This window comes from Pieris napi, chromosome 5 (genome assembly GCF_905475465.1).
Source record: "Pieris napi chromosome 5, ilPieNapi1.2, whole genome shotgun sequence".
In the NCBI taxonomy this organism is placed as follows: Eukaryota; Metazoa; Arthropoda; class Insecta; order Lepidoptera; family Pieridae; genus Pieris; species Pieris napi.
Genome location: NC_062238.1, coordinates 12415477 through 12437669, shown reverse-complemented (window position 1 = coordinate 12437669; position 22193 = coordinate 12415477). Strand labels below are relative to the sequence as shown.

Genomic DNA, 22193 nt, shown 5'->3' with positions numbered 1-22193 from the left:
AAAATATAAAACGTTCCACATAAGTTGCAAGAGTAGTGCTAAGCGTAGACTAGTGATTAAAGAAGATGTAATTTATACTAATAAGGGATACCTATGGAAAATTGCATTTTACAAATGTAGAAACTTAATTACTTTAGACATACCGAATCTGCTACATGTACTTTTATGAGGACAAAGTTCTATAAAGTTAGGAAGATTGGACATATTAACACACTTTAAATAATTTAATATTAATAATGACGAGCTTCCATAGAGATCGGTTAAAATACGTTGACATTGTCAGTGCTCTTTTGAAATCACAATACCTACTCAATATTGTCTGAATAGTTTTCATAAATTAGTATACTCTTTGGAGTGTCCTTTATTTAATATTATTATTTTTGTAACTGGATTATTTAACTTTATAGATAAAATTATGGATGTTTGTTACTCTTGACATGTAAATGATTGAACATATTTTGCATTTCGTTGCTCACAGAGAATTCGGAATATTTATTATATTTATGGATTATGTAGCAGTAGTGATATCTATTAAGTTATCATTATGTTATTGTGTGTGTAATATAAAATATTTTCCTATATGTTGTTATCAAACACATTAGGTCTGTTACGAAAATCCGTATTTTTATTATTCAACACTATTTTAATAATACATACTATCGATTTAAAACTCGGCCTTGAAAGCTTATGAATCATATATGAGTAAGGTTTTCGTTACAAACCGGACTGAATCTTATTATATTTTATCAGCATTGTATTCGTGGTATTACATACCATTTAGAATTAGAAAAATATTAAATATGGACCTATTAGGAGAGTAATTTGCACTTTAAGATTCTGCGTTAAAGTCAACCAATATGGAATTTACCCAACTTATACTTAAGCTTTCGATTATATATCTATCTATACTGATTTATTAAAGCTGAATTGAAAGAAGTTAGCAGGTGTTAACAATTACAAAATTCTGTTTAATAAGGTAAAGGATTTAGCCTAAAAAAAGATACAGATTGGTATCAAAAATTGCTTTATATTTTGTTTTGATGCTGAGTTCATTTCAATTAACAATTTTACAGGTTACAGTATTGGCCGCATAGCCAGGATCAAGCATAACATGTACTTTTATAATAACAAAGATACAATTTTCAGACCTAATATCCTAAACTTACACATACAACCTAACTAATATAAGATATACACAGGTAAAGCTAATTTATCTACAATCGTCAATAAATTATATACAGATAACAATATGTTATATACACCTAAATTGTGTTAAGACTTATCTGTAACCTGAGAGACTTTGATTTTTCCTACATTCTGGACAGTACCATTTGCCTTTAGGCGGTACCATGATACCAACACATTCAAAGTGAAACCATTCAATAGCACAGCCTTCGGCATCGCATGCTATCATTTCTGACACCTCATCATAGGGACATCTGCAGTAGCAGTATACGCTTTCGCCCTCTTTAGCCTCTCGGACCGCTGGTCTCTGGAAAGCATATGGTAAACTCGATGTGCCCGAATTCAAATACGACTGCGGCGGAAGTGCTGTATTTTGTACACTAGGTTGGTATATTTCTAGAGCCCCTTCGTGACTTGAATCAGAATCACTGGATTCCATTGATTCAGAGTTCATCAAGAATCGTGGTGGTTCAGGATCTGGTATGGGGGCTTTCAGCCTTATTGTTTCAGTATAATTAAATAGTTTTTGTGGTATAGTTGTTGATGGTATTTCTTTTTTAGTTTTATGGGTGGTAGGCGAAGGCAGGTCTTCTTTTCTCCATTCAAGTTTTGGTGGCAGTTGTGGCTTCAGAGCTGGTGGAGTATTTGATTCTTCATCACTTGAATAACCATAAAACTTATTAGGAACTCTTCTTCTTTTAGAGGCTCTCTTGTTGTCTGCCGCAGATCCCGGAGTTTTTGGTTTGAATGGATTTGATGATTTTACATTCAAAGTAGTAGGTGGTGGTTCTCTTGCTTTTGGAATTTGTACTGTATTTGACTGAAGCGATATAGTTATTTTATTCGGAATCAAAGGGGGTGGTGCTGCTTCCAGTTCCGATTTTGTAATAATGTCTTTAGGAATGTTAATTTTAATAGGTGCATGTTTTTTTGAGCTTTTAGATTTCTTTTTCTTTTTACTTTTCTTTTTACTGCTAGATCTTTCTTTACTTTCATCTTGTTCTTGTTTTGGTTCCCTTTCTTCTTTAACAGGAGTTGAGGAACTCTTTACTTCTGAAATATCAATTCCATCAGTGAGGCCGTCAGAGGAGGGGATTTGCTGGTTACGTTTTTCTATTTGTATTTGATTTGCGATAAGCTGAGGATTTGCGTCATAAAATTCTTCATCAGTTTCACTTTCATCTGTCTCTAGGTCAGTTTCAGCAATTGTAGGTTCTATTTTCTCTGGAACAAGGACAGGAGTTTCTGTCATACCCATGACATCTACATTAGATCCATTGCTCATTCTTCTATTTTGAAGTGTTTTCCGAGACAATTTTCTCATCTTTCTTGGGTTTGTTCGTTCATTTCCAGACTCATCTGATGAATCAGAGTCAGAAGAGCTTGATGAAGATGAGCCACTACTAGAAGAACAACTACAGTTTGAACCACAGGAGCAACTGGAGTCACTATCACTACTGCTACTACTAGACGATGAAAAATCGCCATGTCTTTTTTTGGGAGATTTTTTAGATTTCTTTTTATCCATATTAAATGATTCTTCATCACCATTCATATCTGTTGGTATCAAGCAATAGTCATGGTCAGATTCACAAACATGTCTTCTTCTTGGAGGAGGTGGCGTCTTTTCTTTTGGTTGCTCAACATTGTTAGCCATATTATATTTTTGGAAATTATCCCATATTTCTAAAACTTGTTGTTCACAAGGTTTTTCTTCTAAAACAGGCTCAGGCTTTTCATCTTCAAAAGGCACAGGTTTAATAACGTCATTGGATACAGGCTTTTCTTCATGTTTAGGTAAATCAACCTCAGTGTTTTTATCCGCATTAGTACAATTACTCTCGTCTTTTTTATCTAATAGCTCTGGTATTTCCACTTTAGGTATATCCTGCAGGTCATCGTTTACAGAAGGTGGAAGTCCACTATCAGACTCATCACTGCTATCACTTTCTGATAAATTTAAAGCTGGTAGATTAACATCCAGCATTAAAGCATCTCTGTCTTTTAATTTTTTCTTTTTTAACTTTTTAGGAGTAAGTTCAGGGTCTGTCTCAGTTTTGGTTTCAGTTACCACAATCTTGGGAGTATCATTGACTAAATCAATAATGGGTATCTGTTTAGGTACTTCGTTATTACTGCTAGGTGCACTAGGTTTCTCTCCATCAAGACTTTCTATGAATGTTTTTTTTGTATGGTCTTCTATGTGTTTTTTTAAAAGCTTTTTCGAAATGAATTTTTCTTCACACCCTTGTTCAGTACACAAATGAGGGAATTCACTTGAGTGAAGTCTTTTATGCACTTTAAGACATACAGCTCTTGTAAATTGTAAATTACATTCATCACAAATAAACACAGCTGGAGGGTTACAGAAATGATATACATGAGGCCATTTTTTCTGAAGACACTTTTTACATAACACACTCTCAGTCCCATGTTTCCAGAATAAATGATTATTAATATCTGGTTTATTTCGATATGCAATGCCACAACGAAAGCAATAATGATGTAATTTATGTTTCCAAACATGGTTGGATAGCTTTGCCTGACTTTGGCAAAATTCTAAGCATACATCACAGGTATGGTGTATCTTTCGAAGATGCACCATTAATCTAAATGATGAAGATATAGAGTCTATGTTACAAAAGCAACACCTATACTTAATTAAATAATCAGAATCATAAGTTCCAGGGCATAAATGACACAGTAATTCACTAAATGTATAAAAGTTGTTTTTACACATAATACATAATAATATCGATTTCTGGTGCATTTTTCGATTATGTAAATAGAGATCTTTATGAATTGGAGTTTTGATATAACACTGAAAACACTCAAAATTTACACTGCTTTGATTGCTTTCACACATATCTTCACTATCATATGAGTCTAAGTTAATGAATATAGATGAACCTTCATCAACCCTAATTTTAATTTTAGCAGCAATTGTCTCTGGCAATAACTCTTCGGCAGTAATACTGTTCACTGTAGCAGAAAATTTATGTTCTTCCACCATGTGAGAGGCTAGTTGTTTGCAATTCACTGCAATTCTACGTGCATGATTACAATAAATACAATTAAAATAGGTGAACCCTAAAAACACCTTTAGTAAGCTTTTTAAAGGATATTTATCAATGGGCCTATCAAGCGTTAGTTCAATTGCTGGTGTAGTTTCCATTGGAGTTATTTCTTCCACATTGATTTCATCTACGGCATCTTGCTCTCGTGGCTCCGATTTCACTTCAGTTTTGGAAACAGCATCTTCTGCTATTTCTGGTGGAGTTTCTTCATTATTTATAACAGCTTCGGCAGGTTCATTTAATAAATTTTCATCTACTGAATCAAACACTTTCATTGACTCCAAAGTGCCTTGTGGCTCAGGTAAAAGCTTCATCTCTATTTTATCTTCTAGTTTTGTCACATTTTCATCTACTGTTAATTTATCACTGCTGTCACTATCAGATGATTCATCACTAGATGAAGTTTTATCAAGAAACTCTTTGGGAACTCTAACTGTTAGTTTAGGAACCCTGTTTAAGGTATTATTCTCTTCAATGCTATTATCGTAAATTGTTGTTTTAATTGCATTTTCTGAATTTGTCTCAAAGGTATTAAAGATAGGTTCAATGTTATTGTTCACTAGGGTTGTCTCTTTGTTGTTCTCATAAAATGTAGTTTTAACAAATTGGCTGTCTGCCTTATCGCAAATTGTCATTTTAATTGAAGATATTTTAGATTGTGACACAGGTTCGGCGGGTTTATCTTTTTCATATCGTTTTGGAGGCCTTCTAACTCGTGTAGGTGGTTTATGACTTTGCGAGTATTGTTGACCTACAGTGGGGTCAACAGTTGAATTAATAATTACTGGAGACTTGGCACTATTTAAGCTGAGCTTTAATTTTATTCCACATTCTTTTTCTGGGGGATGTAATTCCTCAGGTTTCGATAGAATAGAGTCAGGTACTGAAGCATGTGTTTCACTAGTGGATGGAGAATTACAATGATCATGTAAATTAGTATGAACCTTATCCTCACCATTCAGGACATTTTGTGAAGCCAACTGTGTATTTGGGCTTACAAAAGCCTTAGAATTTGGACTCTCCATTTCTATTACGGAGTCAATAGTATTACTTGTATCTTTACTATCTGTAATAGAACTACTTGAACTAAAACTTAAATCACTGCTTCCATTTTCATAGCTAACTATGCTGTTGATGGGAATTGCTTTCTGGGATTGAGTTGTGATTGTTTCAATTTTATGTTCAATGTCATCCTTTTTATCACCATTCTGTTTCATTAAATCTTTTGAAATAGATCCATTTGAGGTACTCTCTATACACATTTTTGTAGGCTTCATGTTATTTGTTTTCAAAGAATTTTTACTAATCAAAACTGGAACAGGTTTTGGCTTAATATTATTGCAATCATGATTAAAATAATCATCTTTCTCACTGCATATTTCATCACATGCACAGCACATTAAATAAAAGCTGCCAGTGTAAATTTTGCGAAATTCTTCCTTGCAATTGTAATTGAACTCTTGTACATAATGTTTGTTAGTTAAATGTGATGATAGCTTTTCAGCTTTTGAAAACATACCTAGACAAAATAAACAAATATGCCTGTTATGTACTTCTCTCATGTGTAAAAACAAGTTCCAATTTTCATAGTATGTACCACAAGCTGAGCATAAATAAACTTTGCGAGTTACTCTAGAAGGTCCACTTGTATTAGTGTCTACATGAGTTACACTACCTGGGCTTATTGCTGGTTCTTTTGCTTGAGCTCGACATACTAACTGATGTTCTTTTAACATTGCTAATGTTTTGAATGACATAGAGCAACATTTCCGACATTTAAACTTTACCATTGGCTGTAAACCTAAGCTCTGAGCATAATCTTTTAGCTGGGGGCTCTTTTCAATCTTACTTTTTTTAAATTGTGATAATTGGCTTTTGGGTACAAGACGGGGCACAGGTTTGTCTTGCTCATTATCCACAAATTGTGATGTAACATTATGAAACTTATGATCTATATGTTTTGGTATAAGTTTAGGGACTCTAGGTATGTTCACTTTTTTAACATTTGATTCACTTGGTTTCACTGCGAGAAGTCTCTTCTTTTTACACACTGTATTATAGGCAATAGAATTATCCACAAAAGGTCTTTTCCCAAGGTGTATTCTTAATGGGTTAATTCGTTTCTTAAATTTTTCATCATGTTGAGAATCAGTACTTTTCCGGTTTTGTTCTGATGTCTGATCCGGGGGACTCGAAGGTTCGCCTGCGAAGTCGTGTCCATTTGCCGTTACTAATGATGCACGATCACCATATAAGTTACATGGCGCCGCTGGGGAATTATTATCGTCTCTCGAATTTGATATATTACCATCTTCCATAGTTTTCTAAAAAAATAAAACACGTGCTAGAATTCATTGCATAGAAACAAAAGACATTCAAACAAGAGGAAATCAACTTTGATTTGAGATATCAACAACAACAATTACATATTGCCGTAATACCTGTGAAATCGTACGTCCAGTACGAGTACAAAAATCGAGATCTTTTTCCATGCATCCGTTTGAGAACAGCGTTCCTTACATCAGGCCTATTATGAGGCAGCCGCGGGCTGGTCATTCCCGTAAAATGGCGTCACTTTGTCGAGCGTAGATTGGTGTTATCAGATTTACCAAACCATATTTTTTTGTAAGTATCAGAAAGCACAATCATAATTCACAATAATAACAACACATAAACTTATTATATTGTATTATATACTTTAAAACTGTTTATTTCCAAACACATTCTATAAAATCGTAGCGCGTTACGAGAAGCTATATCATTTACCATAGACTATAGAGTTATTTTTTTTAATGAAAAGCATGCCGCATGGCAATTGCTATTGAACACACGTGGTACAGTAATAGACAAATACACAATAATTGTAGTTATAATGGTACGTATTTTCAACCACAAAAATTAAATATTATAGATTTGTTAAAAAAGAATAATAGACTACTGTACTGTAATATTTATTTCAATCTTTAAATTCCTTAATTTCCCTTCTTATTTGGCAGGTAGGTAGTTATACAGCTTTATTAAATTACAACATCCTGATAGTTTCATTTAAATCTTTTTTTTATTTAGTTATATATAGGTCGAAATTTAAAGTTGAATCTGGTTTAAAGTAGTTTTTACTTGACCTCTATTTTCTTTCTTTTTTTAACTTTTGATTATTAATTTATAAGATTAAAGTGCGTCGCTACAGTCTATTTATTCTGAATTGGTTTAAAAGTTGAGGTATATAAAGATTGCGTATTTGTTAACCAGAGACAAAGTGGAAGTAATGTGCAATCATAAATCTAAGAATGAATGAAGTGGTGAGTTTTGAAGGTCTTGTCTAGTTAGTGTTGAAGTATAATTAAGGCATATAGTAATTTTTTTATTAAAACTGCAACTACACAAGACCTTCATCAATTTCATATCCTCATCTTGTCTCCGCTTTAATAGTACTAGTAGTAATCAATAAACTGTATACCAACATCATAAGCCTTAAAATCCTAAAATAGCAATAAATTTACCAACATTGACATCAAGCATAAAATTTAAAATGTAAGTTACAACAAAATTCGATTTTGTTTTTTGCGATAACATTGCCGTTTAAATTCACCGATGAAAGATGAAACCTTAACTCTTTGACCTATGTGGGATTTCCACCCAAGACATCTTACTACAATTAACACAAAAGTAATGAAATTATATATTTAACTTATTAAAATTTAGGCCAATTAGTTATCTTCTTTTATCTTTTGCAAACAAAACAAAGTTTCGTGAATGATGAAGCTTGGGTTTACAATGTGATCAAAGAATGTTGTCATATTTTCTGACCAAAATATTAATTTGATGGTATTTAATGGGTTATAGGCAACCAGCAACAATCAATAAAACTCGGTTTGATAAATAAGAATGGAAATTGCTTCAGTTCTTGTTCATAGCTAATAACAAAGGGGCTGTCCATTAATCACGTGAGGTTAGAAAATGAGGGGGAGGGGTTCGGCAAAAATCACGAAATAGGGTGGAGGAGGGGGGGGGTTGTATAGTAAGATATCACGTGTACTTATTTTTTCGTCAAACGCGTGATTTCTAAACCGAAAAGCGGCTTAGAAAAACGATCGATCAGTAGATGGAGGTTCTCTGCGTAGTGGCATGATAAAACCGTCGTTGATCTTCAACAAAGTACAATGCCAACAACTGACTTACAAGATGTTTATCCAGTTGTTAGTATTGAAGAAAGTCTTGTTAATCCGTGGCAATGTACATTCAATATGTTCATGTACAATATATGTTTTTCGCATGATTACACCATTCCTTTAATATTCTTTTTATGCCAGTCAAAAACAACCTGCAACCTATCTGTCTAGACATTTTTATCATGGTCCTTAATTTTCTAGCATAGGATTAGATTATACTTTATACCAGTACTTAAAAATAATATTATAAAAAATTAAGATTCTTTGTGGTTACTAAAAAATACACGTGATTTTTGGTGGGGGTTGGGGGTAGTCTCAAACCTCCCCACGTATCACCATGGGGGAGGGAGGGGTTAAAATTAAAAAAAAAACATCTCGTGATTAATGGACAGCCCCATATAATATTACTTACTAATTTTTGGGGCCAAAAACGTAAACCATAAAGCCGAGAAGGACAAGAAATCTGTATTCTGTCAAGGTAACCTCTGTTTTAACTTATATGCCATCTGTGTTTATTCTATGCTGCGCAGCGTACTACATTGTTGGCCTTTTTTAATCTACATAAAATTTAGAGAAGGTTTAGCCATCGAAGGGAAAGGACTTTTTATAATTTTTTTTAATACTATTATTTACCACAACTTTTTAATTTAAATCCATTTCTGTAGACATGCACATGCAAGATGATGTCTGATCAGTTTAGAAAAGTAGAACCATATTCTCCAAAGTCCTCACCTCGAGGTGCGAGGTCACCAGTTGTTTCACGGCAAGATTCTTCTGGTACCCTCAAAACTACTATTTCACTGGGTAAAAATCCCTCCATAGTACACAGTGGACCATTCTATTTGATGAAAGAACCTCCAGGTAGGTGTTGACGTTGGTTGAAATGTACAAATGCTTATTCGTTATAATTAAAATCATAATTTATATCATTTTAGGAGAATGTGAGTTAACAGGAGCAACAAATTTAATGGCGTATTATGGACTTGAACATTCGTATAGTAAGTTTAACGGGAAAAAATTAAAGGAATCGCTATCTTCCTTTTTACCTACATTACCAGGAATCATGGACGGACCTGGACAAGAGGATAACAGCACATTGGGTTCTGTAATCGCAAAACGTCCTATAGGAGGAAAGGAATTATTACCATTGACTAGTGCTCAGCTTGCTGGCTTCCGGTTACATCCAGGGCCACTTCCAGAGCAGTACCGCTATGTGAGTGCTACCCCACCCAAAAAACATAAGAGCAAACACAAGAAACATAAACACAAGGATGGTGCTCCTCCAGGCCAAGATACTCCACTGCAAGGTAATGTTTCTTCAAGCATTAAACAAGTATTAGATAAGTATAAAATTTACATATTTTAATGATGCCTAACTTAGCACAGCACAAGGCGCAGCCTTGGGATTAGTTACAATTAGAATATGGTTAAATTAACAATCATATAGAGGAGGTATAGGAAGGGAAATTTTTAAGCCAATGTCTAAATTAACTTAAAATTGCAGATTCATCAAATCCAGACACCTATGAAAAGAAACATAAAAAGCAAAAGCGTCATGATGATGACAAGGAGAGGAAAAAGCGTAAAAAAGAGAAAAAGAGGAAAAAACAAAAACACAGTCCGGAGCATGGAGGGCTAACGCCCAGCCAACATCCACTACCTTAAGTTACAGTCTTTTTATTTTTATAATTATGATTTCTTTAGTATTTTTGTCCATTTTTGCTTAAAGAATGAGCAAATCTATTATTTCCACAAACAGTAAATTTTGGGAGAAAAATTTACTAAGTAATCTCTATTTTCTTCAAACATATTATATAAATTTCATTTGTTTAATGTAGGCTAGTAAAGTTTTGTTTTTTCATTATTTGGAAGATTTCATTTTTATTGAATTCAACAATTAAGTGGAAACTTTATATATTTTTGTGGGATCATTTTATTTTTGAAAAACAAAATCAATCCAAAGATATTTTATGTTATGGCAAAAACTAAACATTATGACTCCTGCAACTATGAATGAAATTTTGTTATACCTGCGGTACTGGCATGCCAAAAAAATCATTTATTGAATAAACACAATTCATAATGAAATAAGCTACATGTATGCAATATCTTTTACGGTTTACTCACACAGTCACATTATTTGAATTTAATAGGTCTGAGTTAAGTGTAATTGTTGTTAATATTTCTTTAGGATTGTCATAATTAGCTTAAGTTATTTATATAAAGTCAAGAGAAATAAAAACTGTAAAGTATGTGTTTTTTTGGTACATCAACTTGTATTTGGTTAATTATTTATCAATGGAATCAAATCAATACTTTATGGATACCTTATTTTTTTCATAGTAAAATTTGTTCAATTAGTAAATAAGCTAGATATAAGACATCAGTATAATATGTTGAAATGCAACATTTTGTATGTTTGAAACGGCACATTCTAATTTAAGTTTCAGAGAATCCTGTAATGTAGAACTATGAAAAATAAAATTACTGTGAAATGAATTTGACTTTGGACCTTTTAAGAGTTAGTTTCAAACAAAAAGTTTATTTAAATTAGTACCGAATATGAAGCTAATTTTGTAATACATATAGTAATTACAAGTTTTTAACAAAATGTATTTTAAAATTTTTGTGATAGGTTTAAATTTATTGGTATGTTGTGTTTTCTTAAATGTAACTTGCGAGTTTTATTTTTATTAATTTATTATTGATTGTAGATCATCAGACCAGACCTTCAGTTGGGTATGGTCATGGTATTATGAGTACACAGAGTTGCCATTTATCACCTTTACTTTACCAACATTTTAGATATCTTGTTATATGTAATCAAGTATAAATGTTAGTAGATCTGAATATTCACAGAACCTTTTCATTCTTTTATAAGGTGAAAATTATCAACTGACCTGCATATTCTTTAAAAATAAAACAAATGTTAAAGGCGTAATTTATTCAATTAAATTTACACAGCATTCGCTTCATACAAAATGTGTAGGTTTTATAAAATCAAATAAATTAGTAATGCAGCACCAAAATACATACACCAATTCTTACAAAATGTCTACTTACTTTCTACATTATACTCTCTTTACCTATTGTTTAAATGTAGTCAAGTAACAACCAAATTAAACATCATTTTTAATTAGCATTTTATTAGTACTGTATATGGTATCAATATTAATGTCTATTAAAAGTACATGACAGGCCAGGTACCTAACTATTCACATACATGACATGTCAATAAGGATAACTCCATTTTCTAAAACAGTCTAGCTAGGCTATACATTTTGGTGCAAGCAGTTATAGTTTAGTAAAAAATCGCTGACACGGTATGTAAAATGCATGAGACAATTATAGTGCAAGTATACTTTCGTTTTGTCATTAAAAATTATAATTTAGCATGTTAAATATCGATTTAAATTCATTAAATCGTAAAACCAGATATTTAAAAAAAACATTAAATTAATTAATAAGTGGTAACTTCCAGGAAACCTAATTAGTTAAATTCCTCGAACAATACTGAAGCGAAGAGATCTATCTCGACGACACAGCAATAATTTTGAGCAAATTTCTAGAAATTCCTTTTAAAGCACTCGATTCAATACACTTAACAAATTTAGGGAACCAATTACAATTCTGTTTGATAACATAATAAAAATACTTTTTAAATCAAATATTGACTTTATAAAACATGGACTGTAGTACTGTGTCGGTTGTCATGGTTACCTCTATTATAGAAATTACATCACAACAATGGCAACAAACACGGAACATTAATCAACGTTTTAAAGCCGTATTTGTAACTAAATTCAAAATATTTTATATCGCAAAAAACAAGCGATTGCATCATGGCAAGGAAATATTAGAAAAGCGAATTTTGGGCAAGCAATATACAAATTAGACTAACCTACAACACCTAACTTCATGGTTCTCTGTAAAATACGACATTGCAGTGTGAATTTAACTCACTAACAACTTAACTATTATATATTTATTATTTGCTAAATATGTATTTTAAACAATATATACAAATTATTTAGTTTAAAGAAATTTACGAAACTATTTTTTGACTTGAAATCTTAATTTAGCAATGTAACTTTACAAGAACTATTAAGTTTGGTGCCTTTCATACACTCGGTCTAATCATTTGGGTAATACTCAAGTTGTGACAAAAATTAAAAAAATATCTTGTTTTGATATACCACCCGGTGACCAGCCAAGTTCATTATATAAAATAAATAATGACACATAAAAACTAAAGTTATACACATTTATTATGTTACAAATCATTCAAATTTACAATAAATTTTAAAAACTAAAAGGGTTACATACAGTCTGTTAAAATATCTACATCTATGGTCGACTTTAAAAAAAATATGGCCTACGCTTTAATCTGTTACATTAGTTGACTTTTTCCATACCATAGCCTCCAGAGGACATATCTTGAAATGGAGGCCATAATACTCTAAAATAAGTCTCAAAATACCAATTTCAAGACTAGGTTTTGAAATGATGTGTGAATTCCGACCTAAGAATTTTGTTTTTTCATAGTAAAAATAACAAAAATACCAATTTTATTGAATATTTCATCTAATGTAACATTTATAAAGCTTAAAAATATTTACAAAATGAAATATACACACCTGAAAATAACAGGGTTTACGTTATCATATCTCAATCCAAATTATTGGGTAATTACTACTTTATAAAGTCGCCCAACACATCATTACTGTATATTTATTTGATAGTCCAGTCAATACTAGGCCAGTTGACATTCACAAAGCGGAGGAGTGATTGCCGTATTTAATTATATTTATTTTATACATAGAAACAAAGGAAACAATTTTTTTTATTGTTTTCTGATTTGGTAATGGATATTAATAAAAATACGAAAATGCTCCAAACGTCAACTAACCTATTGATTGCTCTTGCAAATAAAATACAGTTTAAAAAAAAATGCTTGATACAATTGTCATATTATATTCACATTCGAAATTAACATATAATTTTTGACAGATTATTGAAATTAAAAATGTTATAAATGCAATACAATTTCTACCCACGAAAGTACAGACTGTCAAGTGCCAGTCGTCCTAGCGTTGGCGCCTAATATAGTCTATGGGTAAGATTTAAAAACGCGGCTAGGACTCCTGTTTCTCAAAATCAGGTGTCACAATTTGTTTTGTATAGAAACGGGTCTTCCAATTCTTTTTTCTGCAAAACTTCCTTAAAAATCCCAATAACGCGATATTTTAATGTAATAATTTTTAAAAGGTTGTTTTGTTTGGAACCATGCTTCCAGGACCAATAATTGCCAATTAACATTTGTCAAAATTAGTTCCTTTTTTACCGCCATCTAACTTACGCAGAAAATGGTATTGACAATTACCAAGTGACAATCCCTGTCTTTGTAAAACTCAATGTTAGTTCACAATTTTGACTAAAAATAGTCTTGTCTCTTTCCGTCAAATTGTATCTACGCTGTGAAGAAATGAGACAGATCATTGTTTTCAGCTTATTAGTTTATATGAAAAATTAGACTTTTTCTATACAAATGCTATATAGTATATATATTTTAATTTGAAACAATCAGTAATTAACTATGTATATTGTTTGAAATTTGAAATATAGTTCTTTGAAACATCAACTAAAACATAAGAAAGTTTACAGACAATTAGTTTTATAAAATGCTTAACCAACATCTCACATCTGTGTGTTTGTATGTGAAAAGTGTTCATCATACTAAACTTATATCTTAAATTGTTTGATAATTTCAGGTCAGTAAATTGAATAAAGTAAAGAGAAAATTAGGCTCGATCAATTTCTCAAAATCTGGTAGTTACACTATTATGGTAGTGACACTAGTGTCACTATACGGTAGTTACACTATTACAATGGTATAGTTACTATATGGTGGGTGTAGCCATCATCACAGCTCCTTGAGTAGTGCTGACTTAGCATTCTTCAGTTTGTCTAGCCGTTTTGTTAGATGATTGTTCTCTGTCTCCAATTCCTCAACTCGGTTGAGAGCTTCACGTGCCTATAAAGGAAAAAAACTGTATAAAACAACTATTTAAAAAAAAGAATTTCCCAAAAATATTTTACATTTTTGAAGTGAAAACTTCTTTAGCGGCGTTGTACACTTTTTTCGGAATGGGTAAAAAATGTTCTCTCGCGTCAGGACAAATTCGTGAGACGGATTTTTTTCTAAAGGATTATGAACCTTCGTGCTATATAGTTACGGTTTTGATTCATTTGTCTCTTTCCTCAGATACATTGATGCATGTGGTATTGGGCCTTAAGTCAATACATTAAGGTTTAATTTTGCGAAACGTCAAAAGCTTTATTATTAACGATTTAGTCAGACTGACGACAGATGGAGAGTAGACAGCTGGCGCGGCGTATTTGATGTAATATAAATTGTCATGTTTTGTGTACGATAGCGCAATAAATAAATATTGTATTCTACCACATAAATGATAGTACTTGTATACTGATAATTAAAGCAATTCGTGCAAAATTATTCCCTAACCATTCCAAAATATCAAAAATGCACAACGTTAATATTCAAGTTTTCACTTCTGCCGGCACTCCCGGAAAGCAACTCGTCGTTTTTTTATACAATCCTTTATATATGGTTCAGTTTTTTATTTTTACATATGTTAGATAATTATTTAACTATATTATGTTGTACAAGCAGATTATCAGGAGGGATTACTTTAATTTAAAAATTATTATTTACATTATTATTTTAACACTGGCAGTTATAAATTCTTTAAGTTGAAGTTAGTTTACTGACTATCATTTTGGTAATGAAAAAATATATCATTTTTAATGTCTAAACTTTTTGACATTTTGTGGATACAAATATCTATTCGCTGGTATAATATATGTACTTAATTATACTTTATTTGTAATATTGGAAATAATTAATAAATTGCCTTGGAGCTTAGAAGTTAATCAATAAAATAATTAAATACAAATTAGATATTATAAACTACCAAAATAATGCTGTATTGTAAATGATCTTGTAAAATACCTAAATTAAAAAAAAAACAGGTTCGAAACGGTAACCATGCGTTTAAGAGTTAAAAGTTCAAACTGGACCACACCGGGTTTAAATAACTAAGTACCGTTAACAGTCACCATTATTGATAACGGCCCAGAAATCAACCACATCCTGTAAAATAAATATATATTATTTGTCTCCTAGATCCGCCATCTTGAATGATCTATTGTCTATGGAAAAATAATGTCCAATAACAGGACTAACTGATTAAGTATCAGTTCACACCAATGTTGCCAGGTAATATTTTCACAATTTCTTTTTAATTTTATTAATTTATTTTTAGCCGATTTTTCAACAAATTTTAAAACTAATAATTCAGTTTTTAGTTTTAAAAACATTGCTGCAGTATTAAGCATCAAATATATTAGTATTTCTGTATCTGGTTTGCTATAATTTGTTTTGTCTAATAGGCAAGTATACGCTAAAACCACTTGGTCAACATAGATTCGTCGTCATAGATAGATAGAATGTTATCTGAATATAAACTTTTTTTTATATCTATAACTGCATGGTCAATAGAGATGAGCCCATCGTTACCTCTCTCTGCAGCTTCCTCCTCTCCTGCTTAAGCATCTCCTCGTGCTCGTCCTGATGGTCCTGCCGAGCTCTGAGCCTCTGAACCTGGGCTTCGAGTCTCGCCACTGCGCCCGCTTGTAACGCCGCTTCCGCTTCCGCTCGTGCCGCCCGCCCTTTCGCTTCCGAAATTGATTTTCTTAGGGTTTCCACTAAAAAACATCGGAAAACACCTTTTATTAAAATACGTTTTTAGATTTTTAAATACTCAAGTATTACCAAAACAGAATTACGTGGCAATTTTTATAATAACGTCTTTATTGGTCTATGATAAGATTGGCTTCCTCTTAATTCTTTTAAGTATTCTCTTAACCATATCTTGCTCAATAGAGACTTTTGTAATTCATATATTTTCTTGTTACTATTTTTTTATTTGGACCACACACATAATACAAATTGACATACATACAAAAGTATGAAAAGCGGTGCCGTAATACTTGAACGGGCCCGTCATAGGGAATGGGGCCGTTCAAGTAGGGAGGGGGAGGAGGGTTTTTTTTAATTCTCTTATTTGGTGATTATAACAGTAATCATATACTTTTTTACAGATTACCCACACATTGTCTATGTTTGAAAACGAAATGCATTGTCGAGGCTTCCTACAAGCTATAAAAATAATTAAACTACATATTTGGAACCAAGAAATGATATTATCGGTACTGTGTCCTAACTTTACTCTTATCTGAGTATTTTCGTATTGCATTTGAATTGTAATTCATAAACCGTAAGTAAGCTTTTAGTTTTTTTTAATTTATTTTAGATTAAGTTTGGTAATTGGATTGTACGAGCCAAAGCTGTACATTTAGCGCATTCAGGCTTTCTTATTTGTAAAAGCCTTGCGATTACCTTAATCGTTGGAGTTACGCCCCGAGAGTACACCCAGAAGTAGGCACTCTCTTCAACTGTTACATTGCATTCATTCGTTGCATAGCAATTAACATTTCATTATTTCGCTTATCTATCTATATATATAAAAAGAAAATGGTGTTCGTTTGAGGCTCTTTCACGCTTAAACCACTGATCGTATCGAGATGAAACTACCACCATTCGATGCGAAATTAGATACCTAGATGGTTTATGGCTATTTATTTTTTTAATTCCAACGTTCCTTCATTTTTTTATTTCTGTTTTACTTTTATGAAAATTTTTCCCGCTAATAAAAACAAAAGAGGCTTCCTAGAACCTCTAAATGTCAACATCTGTTAAAAACTCGATTTTCAAAATATTTCAATTTTCTTAGCGGGAAGTTAAAAAGAAGAATAATAAAAATATGAAAAAAAAAATAAAATAATGAAACATAAAATTTATTTTAATTCGTCCAGCAAAGCGGGCGCGAAACGGCTAGTATTCTATAAATATAAGTCATATAAAATTGGTTATGCACTTTTTTCACAGTATTTCTTTTTAAGTTGTTTTTCCTTACTAGAGTTGCTGTTATATCACTTGTTAGCAATAAGGCCGCAATTTATATTCATGTTATTTTAAATAAATAAATATTCTCACATTCATTTTCATAATCCAAGTCGTGGTGTGAGGCTACGCCATTTTGTCTAGCCGAGCGTTCTTCGTTCAGTTGTAATTTCAGTTTCCGCACTTCCGACTCCAAAGCCTGCTTGGAGCTCACGAGGTTTTGCAACCGGACATCTGAAAATTACAATATTTATTATAAAAATTTAAAATATCTAGAGTCTGGCTAATGAAAGAAGATAATTGAATTATTTGAAAACTTTCGGATGGCAACACAGAATGTCATTGAATTTCTTAGGTTAGTATGATTTATTGTCTTGATACTTCATTACTAATTTTTATTTCTATTATTTATTTTTTCCGAATAGTTAACAGGTACAATAGCCTAAACTTTGTTTTATTTGATAGAATATTTCGTTTCTTTCGCAGGATTTGATTATTCCGAATAAAGTTGTGTTTTATAATAAATATAGTTTTAGTTTTCTATGCAATGCTAGTCATTTTGACTACTAAAACTATTTCGTATAGTATTTAATTTCATAGAAATACAGTTGCTATCAATGTAAAAAATAATAAAATAAAATCAAGTAAGTTTAATCCATAAAATATATCAAACTTTTAGGGACACCATACTAATTTTTTTTGAATATGCCCCGCTTTTTCGTTATCTTCTTTCATTAGCCAGACTCTAGAAATTAGATACATGACACAAAACGGTCACAGAGTAGTCGAACCAACGATAACGTGGCATGCTTGTAAACAATTTGTCTTTGCCTATCTTATCTTAATTGTTTAATTTCGTTGGAGACTGATTTTGGTCAGCATATAATAAGTATATTTGTGTAATTTAAGAATGATAATTAACACGTAAAAAGCTTGACGTTTGCCGACGTGTTTAAAGGCATGGTACGTCATGACCAGAATTTCTACACGCAATACTCGTCGAGCGAGTTTGCTTATCTTGCCGAAGCCGCGAACAAATTATTTGAAGAAGTCTATTAAGTATGAGGGTGTGCAATTATTTAATAAATTACCGTCTAAAATTCGCAATATTCGCGCGTTTAACCAATTCAAAAGGGCATTAAAGATACATATCAGACTAAAATTGGGACGGCTGATGGCGACGTGTATCTCGTTCGTATATACATAAGTTTCTCATGTAAATAAAATACATTCTTTTTGTAAAGATAAATAAAGTTCTTTAAACATTATTTTGGCTGGTTGTTTAAATTACGAATGATTTATTTGAGTTTTCAAGCCAATAATAACAAGTCAGTACATAATCTGAAATGATTTTTATAATCTTGTATTTTTTTTAAGTCGGTTAAAAGTGCGAACATTGACAAAAGCTATGAAGACTCACCGAGCGTGCCCTCTCCTCCGTCCTCGAGCAAGGCGTGCGAGTGATGCGAGACAAGGGCCAAAGGGGGCACAGCGCCAAAGCCCTGCGCCTGCGCATCCCCCGACTCCACGAACGTGAAGCCCGCACCCTCCACGGCCGCGTCTCGTGCTCGTACGGCGTCGCGCGCGCAGGTCAACTCGCGTTCGAGGGTAGCGTGATCGCGCTTTAGACGTTCGTGAGCTGAGCATTTCTCTTTGTGTTCGCGCTGGAATGTCATTGGTTTTCTTTGTATAACAGTTACCCCATGCGTTTGACAGAAGATTTTTTAGTATTGTCTTTTATTAACATAACTTTTACACATTTAAAGATAACACTTTTTTAACGGATTGAAGCTATGCATTATTATAAACTTATAATTATTTTACATATTTTTTTTCCCGACATTTCGCGTACTTTACAGCGTGCGTGGTCACGGTGACTGAAGACAAAAGGTGTTGGATGTCAAAAAGTATCACAGCTGTAGAAAAAGTTAAATTATCTGTATTTAATTCCCCGGAGTTGATATCGACTAAAAGATGAAGGGTTTTTGCAGAAATGACTCACGGTGTCCTCTATTTTCGCGGATTGTTTGTCTTGAGATTTAAATTTGGATATTATTGGATCCCAGGTGTTTGATAATGTTTATAAGTTTATAATAATACATAGCTTCAATCCGTTGTAAAAGTGTTTTCTTTAGAAGATTTTTTTAATGCTAGCGTTCATGTCAAATGACTGTTGCATACAACTTTTACTTCTGCGCCTAAGCACTAGGGGCGCTGTACATTTAAAAAAATATATTACCTGTAACTGCGCGTACTCTTCTTGCAATTCTTCTATTCTATCTTTGAGTAGCTCCAGCTGATATCCCAGCGCCGCTTTGTCATTGTCCAACTGAGCGTTCAATATCATTGCTTTGCGAAATTTTTCCTCTACCTCTTTTAATTCGTACTGAAATTAGAATATAAATAAAAAATCACTCATTAAAATTTCCAACGTGGAGATGTTATACACACAAAGGTGTATTATGTGGGCTAAAGTTCGTAGGCTAACACATAGATGGCGCTACTAGTATTAAATCAATATGATTTTTAGTTAGCCCTAACCTTCAAAAGACACGTGTATACATTTGACAAATGTCGTATTATTTGTTTGTGAAATATAGTAATTTAAGTGAAGGAACTTTTGTTTGTTAAAAAAAATGGATATTTTAAATTTATTTATTGTTACATAATCTTGAATAGAAAAGAAGTTTTTGTGGTGGAAACACAAACTGAACACAGTTTTTCTGTCCACCAGGACGTCGAACAAATTTAAATAACTAACTTTATTTTACACTGAAAGCAGTTCGTGTAAAATGTCAGATTCACAGTTCGTTGATATACCGAAGAAGACTAACTTCATACTATATATTACTTGTCATACATACCCTCAGATCCTTAATACTGAGTACTTCGTCAGAATCCTCCGAACTCCGCCTCGGCGAGTGCAGTCCCGCCGGACTGAGGGACGCTAGTCTGGTTGCACCACGACGTCCCACAGTTTCTATAACATAAACAATAATATGCATAATTAAAGTACAACCGTGTACTTCATACACACGTATATATAATATAATAATAACCATCGGAATAATACTGTCAATTAGACGAATCTATCAAATTAATTATCTAAATAAAGAGTCAGGTGAAAGAGGAGTCCAAAATGTTGGATCTATGCGAAGGGAACTGGAGTAATGAACCAAAAATAATGTATGATTTAAAAAAACCGTGAATTGACTCTTATAAAAGATCACACTTACAATTCATAAATGAAATCAAGTTTATATCTACTACCTGTAAAAAAAGGAAGTTTTATGAGTTTATAGCGACACCTACAGTCTGCGCTTACAAATCACTCCGATACCCAGGAACGCAGTTATTCCGGCTTCTAAGGATATAAACAAATTCTCGGCCTTAGGATATATCCATTCGGGCCTTTGGGCCGGCTAGACTGATCAAGGGTCCCTATAAGATGAAGGAAACGCACATCCTTCCTCCACAATTTTAATAAATAACATACAAATACTGAAGAAATATACACATACAAATATGACACGTATGTCTGCAATGCAATATAATTAAAATGTTAATTTCGTAAACTTCAAGCAACAATATTGCAACCAAAATGATTAAGAAGCGTCGTAACGGATCATAAAACTCGCGTTGAATGACCGATATCTTCGCGATTATGACTTAAGCTGAGCCAATTGGGTACATCCCACTTGAAGAAACCTAGACTGACTGAAGTCTAGACTGTGCATATAATAGGCTATTTGGTAAGAATTCAAAAACAAAACATTTAAAAACAAAAAATTTAAAAACAGATTATTTTAAAAATAATCCGGGACTTGACAATTAGGTAGCTAAAAAATTGGTTCCTAAATTTGCCGCCCTAGGCTCCAGCCTACTCAACCTGCTGGTAAATCCGCCACTGTACACACACACTATATATATATATCTCTGTGTGTAAATATATATATCTGTGTGTGTCGATAAAAAGTAATCTCCGAAAATATTTAACTCCTACAAACGCGAAGACAAATTATTTTTTAGACTAATCTGCCACCGTTTTGAGTTAAGTGTCTGACAAGCCTAGTTTTGTACAGATAAAACTTAATAACACTTAATTTTTCGTACTGTCAAATAGCCTATTGCCATCCACAATGTTTTACAAGAGTCATACTAGAGTATGTATGGGGTATATCTCGATACTGAGTCTTTTTTTTCCTAAGATTTAACAGCTACTTGAGGCATGTAATAATTTAAAGAACTTCGGAAGCTATAGTTAATTAAATCAGTAATTAACTAGATGGATTAACTATTGGAGCAAATCACAGATGATAGCAATCTTCGTAAAAAATACCTTATAAGTTTTGAATTACTTTGAATTCTCTAAGTCTAAACATAAATACTCACTCAAAATTAAAAATACTTAGAAATCTTCTGCCCCATTAGTCGGTAATTACGTTTCGTAAACCACGGAAGACATTAACTACGTTCTTTTAATTAATTTCAAAGAATTTAATTATCAAAACGTAATGTTAATAGCTATCGAATTGTATCGCCGCATTTTAATTGCCATTTAAAATGTGGCATATCTGCAATAGTTTCAACGGTTTACTTATAATTAACTTGAAATTATTTCAATTATACGTTTTTATAAAACAAGTTCTTACATTGCTGTCATTTACAAATCTAGCCTAATTATTTTGTTTTTATTTATTTAATGTAAAAATTCGA

The 22193-nt window shown here is 32.4% G+C and overlaps 3 protein-coding genes across 8 annotated transcripts in view; 1 reads left to right on the top strand and 2 right to left on the bottom strand.

Moving 5' to 3' along the window:
• Window positions 1-1007: 1007 nt before the first annotated feature.
• On the bottom strand, window positions 1008-7042 carry LOC125049853. The gene is made up of 2 exons (XM_047649330.1): window positions 6704-7042; window positions 1008-6586 (listed from the first exon to the last, which is right to left on the bottom strand). The coding sequence occupies exons 1-2, from the start codon at window positions 6752-6754 to the stop codon at window positions 1280-1282; spliced, it is 5358 nt and encodes a 1785-aa protein (XP_047505286.1). The 5' UTR covers window positions 6755-7042; the 3' UTR covers window positions 1008-1279.
• A 1943-nt stretch (window positions 7043-8985) lies between these two features.
• Window positions 8986-10930, top strand: LOC125049890 (mediator of RNA polymerase II transcription subunit 19). Its single transcript, XM_047649404.1, has 3 exons — window positions 8986-9292; window positions 9367-9738; window positions 9936-10930. Exons 1-3 carry the CDS (start codon window positions 9112-9114, stop codon window positions 10094-10096), a joined length of 714 nt encoding a protein of 237 aa, XP_047505360.1. The 5' UTR covers window positions 8986-9111; the 3' UTR covers window positions 10097-10930.
• A 430-nt stretch (window positions 10931-11360) lies between these two features.
• LOC125049869 (leucine-rich repeat flightless-interacting protein 2) overlaps window positions 11361-22193 on the bottom strand; it is a 34253-nt gene continuing 23420 nt past the window's right edge. For 5 of the 6 annotated variants that reach the window (XM_047649375.1, XM_047649374.1, XM_047649373.1 and 2 more), the window contains 6 exons: window positions 20342-20457; window positions 19717-19863; window positions 18898-19141; window positions 17571-17711; window positions 16032-16219; window positions 11361-14465 (listed from right to left, as the gene is read on the bottom strand). In XM_047649375.1, coding sequence (XP_047505331.1) covers window positions 14355-14465; window positions 16032-16219; window positions 17571-17711; window positions 18898-19141; window positions 19717-19863; window positions 20342-20457 — 947 coding nt within the window. In that variant the 3' untranslated portion in view covers window positions 11361-14354. Of the gene's footprint in view, window positions 14466-15558; window positions 15606-16031; window positions 16220-17570; window positions 17712-18897; window positions 19142-19716; window positions 19864-20341; window positions 20458-22193 lie in introns of all 6 variants that reach the window. The other variant, XM_047649372.1, reaches the window with a different exon arrangement.

Bases quoted from the DNA above. Each gene is read 5' to 3' on its own strand.
- LOC125049890 (XM_047649404.1), top strand. From the start codon at position 9,112: ATGATGTCTGATCAGTTTAGAAAAGTAGAACCATATTCTCCAAAGTCC. The intron at 9,293-9,366 runs GTAGGTGTTGAC...ATATCATTTTAG, and splicing joins TTTGATGAAAGAACCTCCAG to GAGAATGTGAGTTAACAGGA. The intron at 9,739-9,935 runs GTAATGTTTCTT...TTAAAATTGCAG, and splicing joins CCAAGATACTCCACTGCAAG to ATTCATCAAATCCAGACACC.
- LOC125049853 (XM_047649330.1), bottom strand. From the start codon at position 6,754: ATGGAAAAAGATCTCGATTTTTGTACTCGTACTGGACGTACGATTTCA. The intron at 6,587-6,703 runs GTATTACGGCAA...TTATTTTTTTAG, and splicing joins CTGGACGTACGATTTCACAG to AAAACTATGGAAGATGGTAA.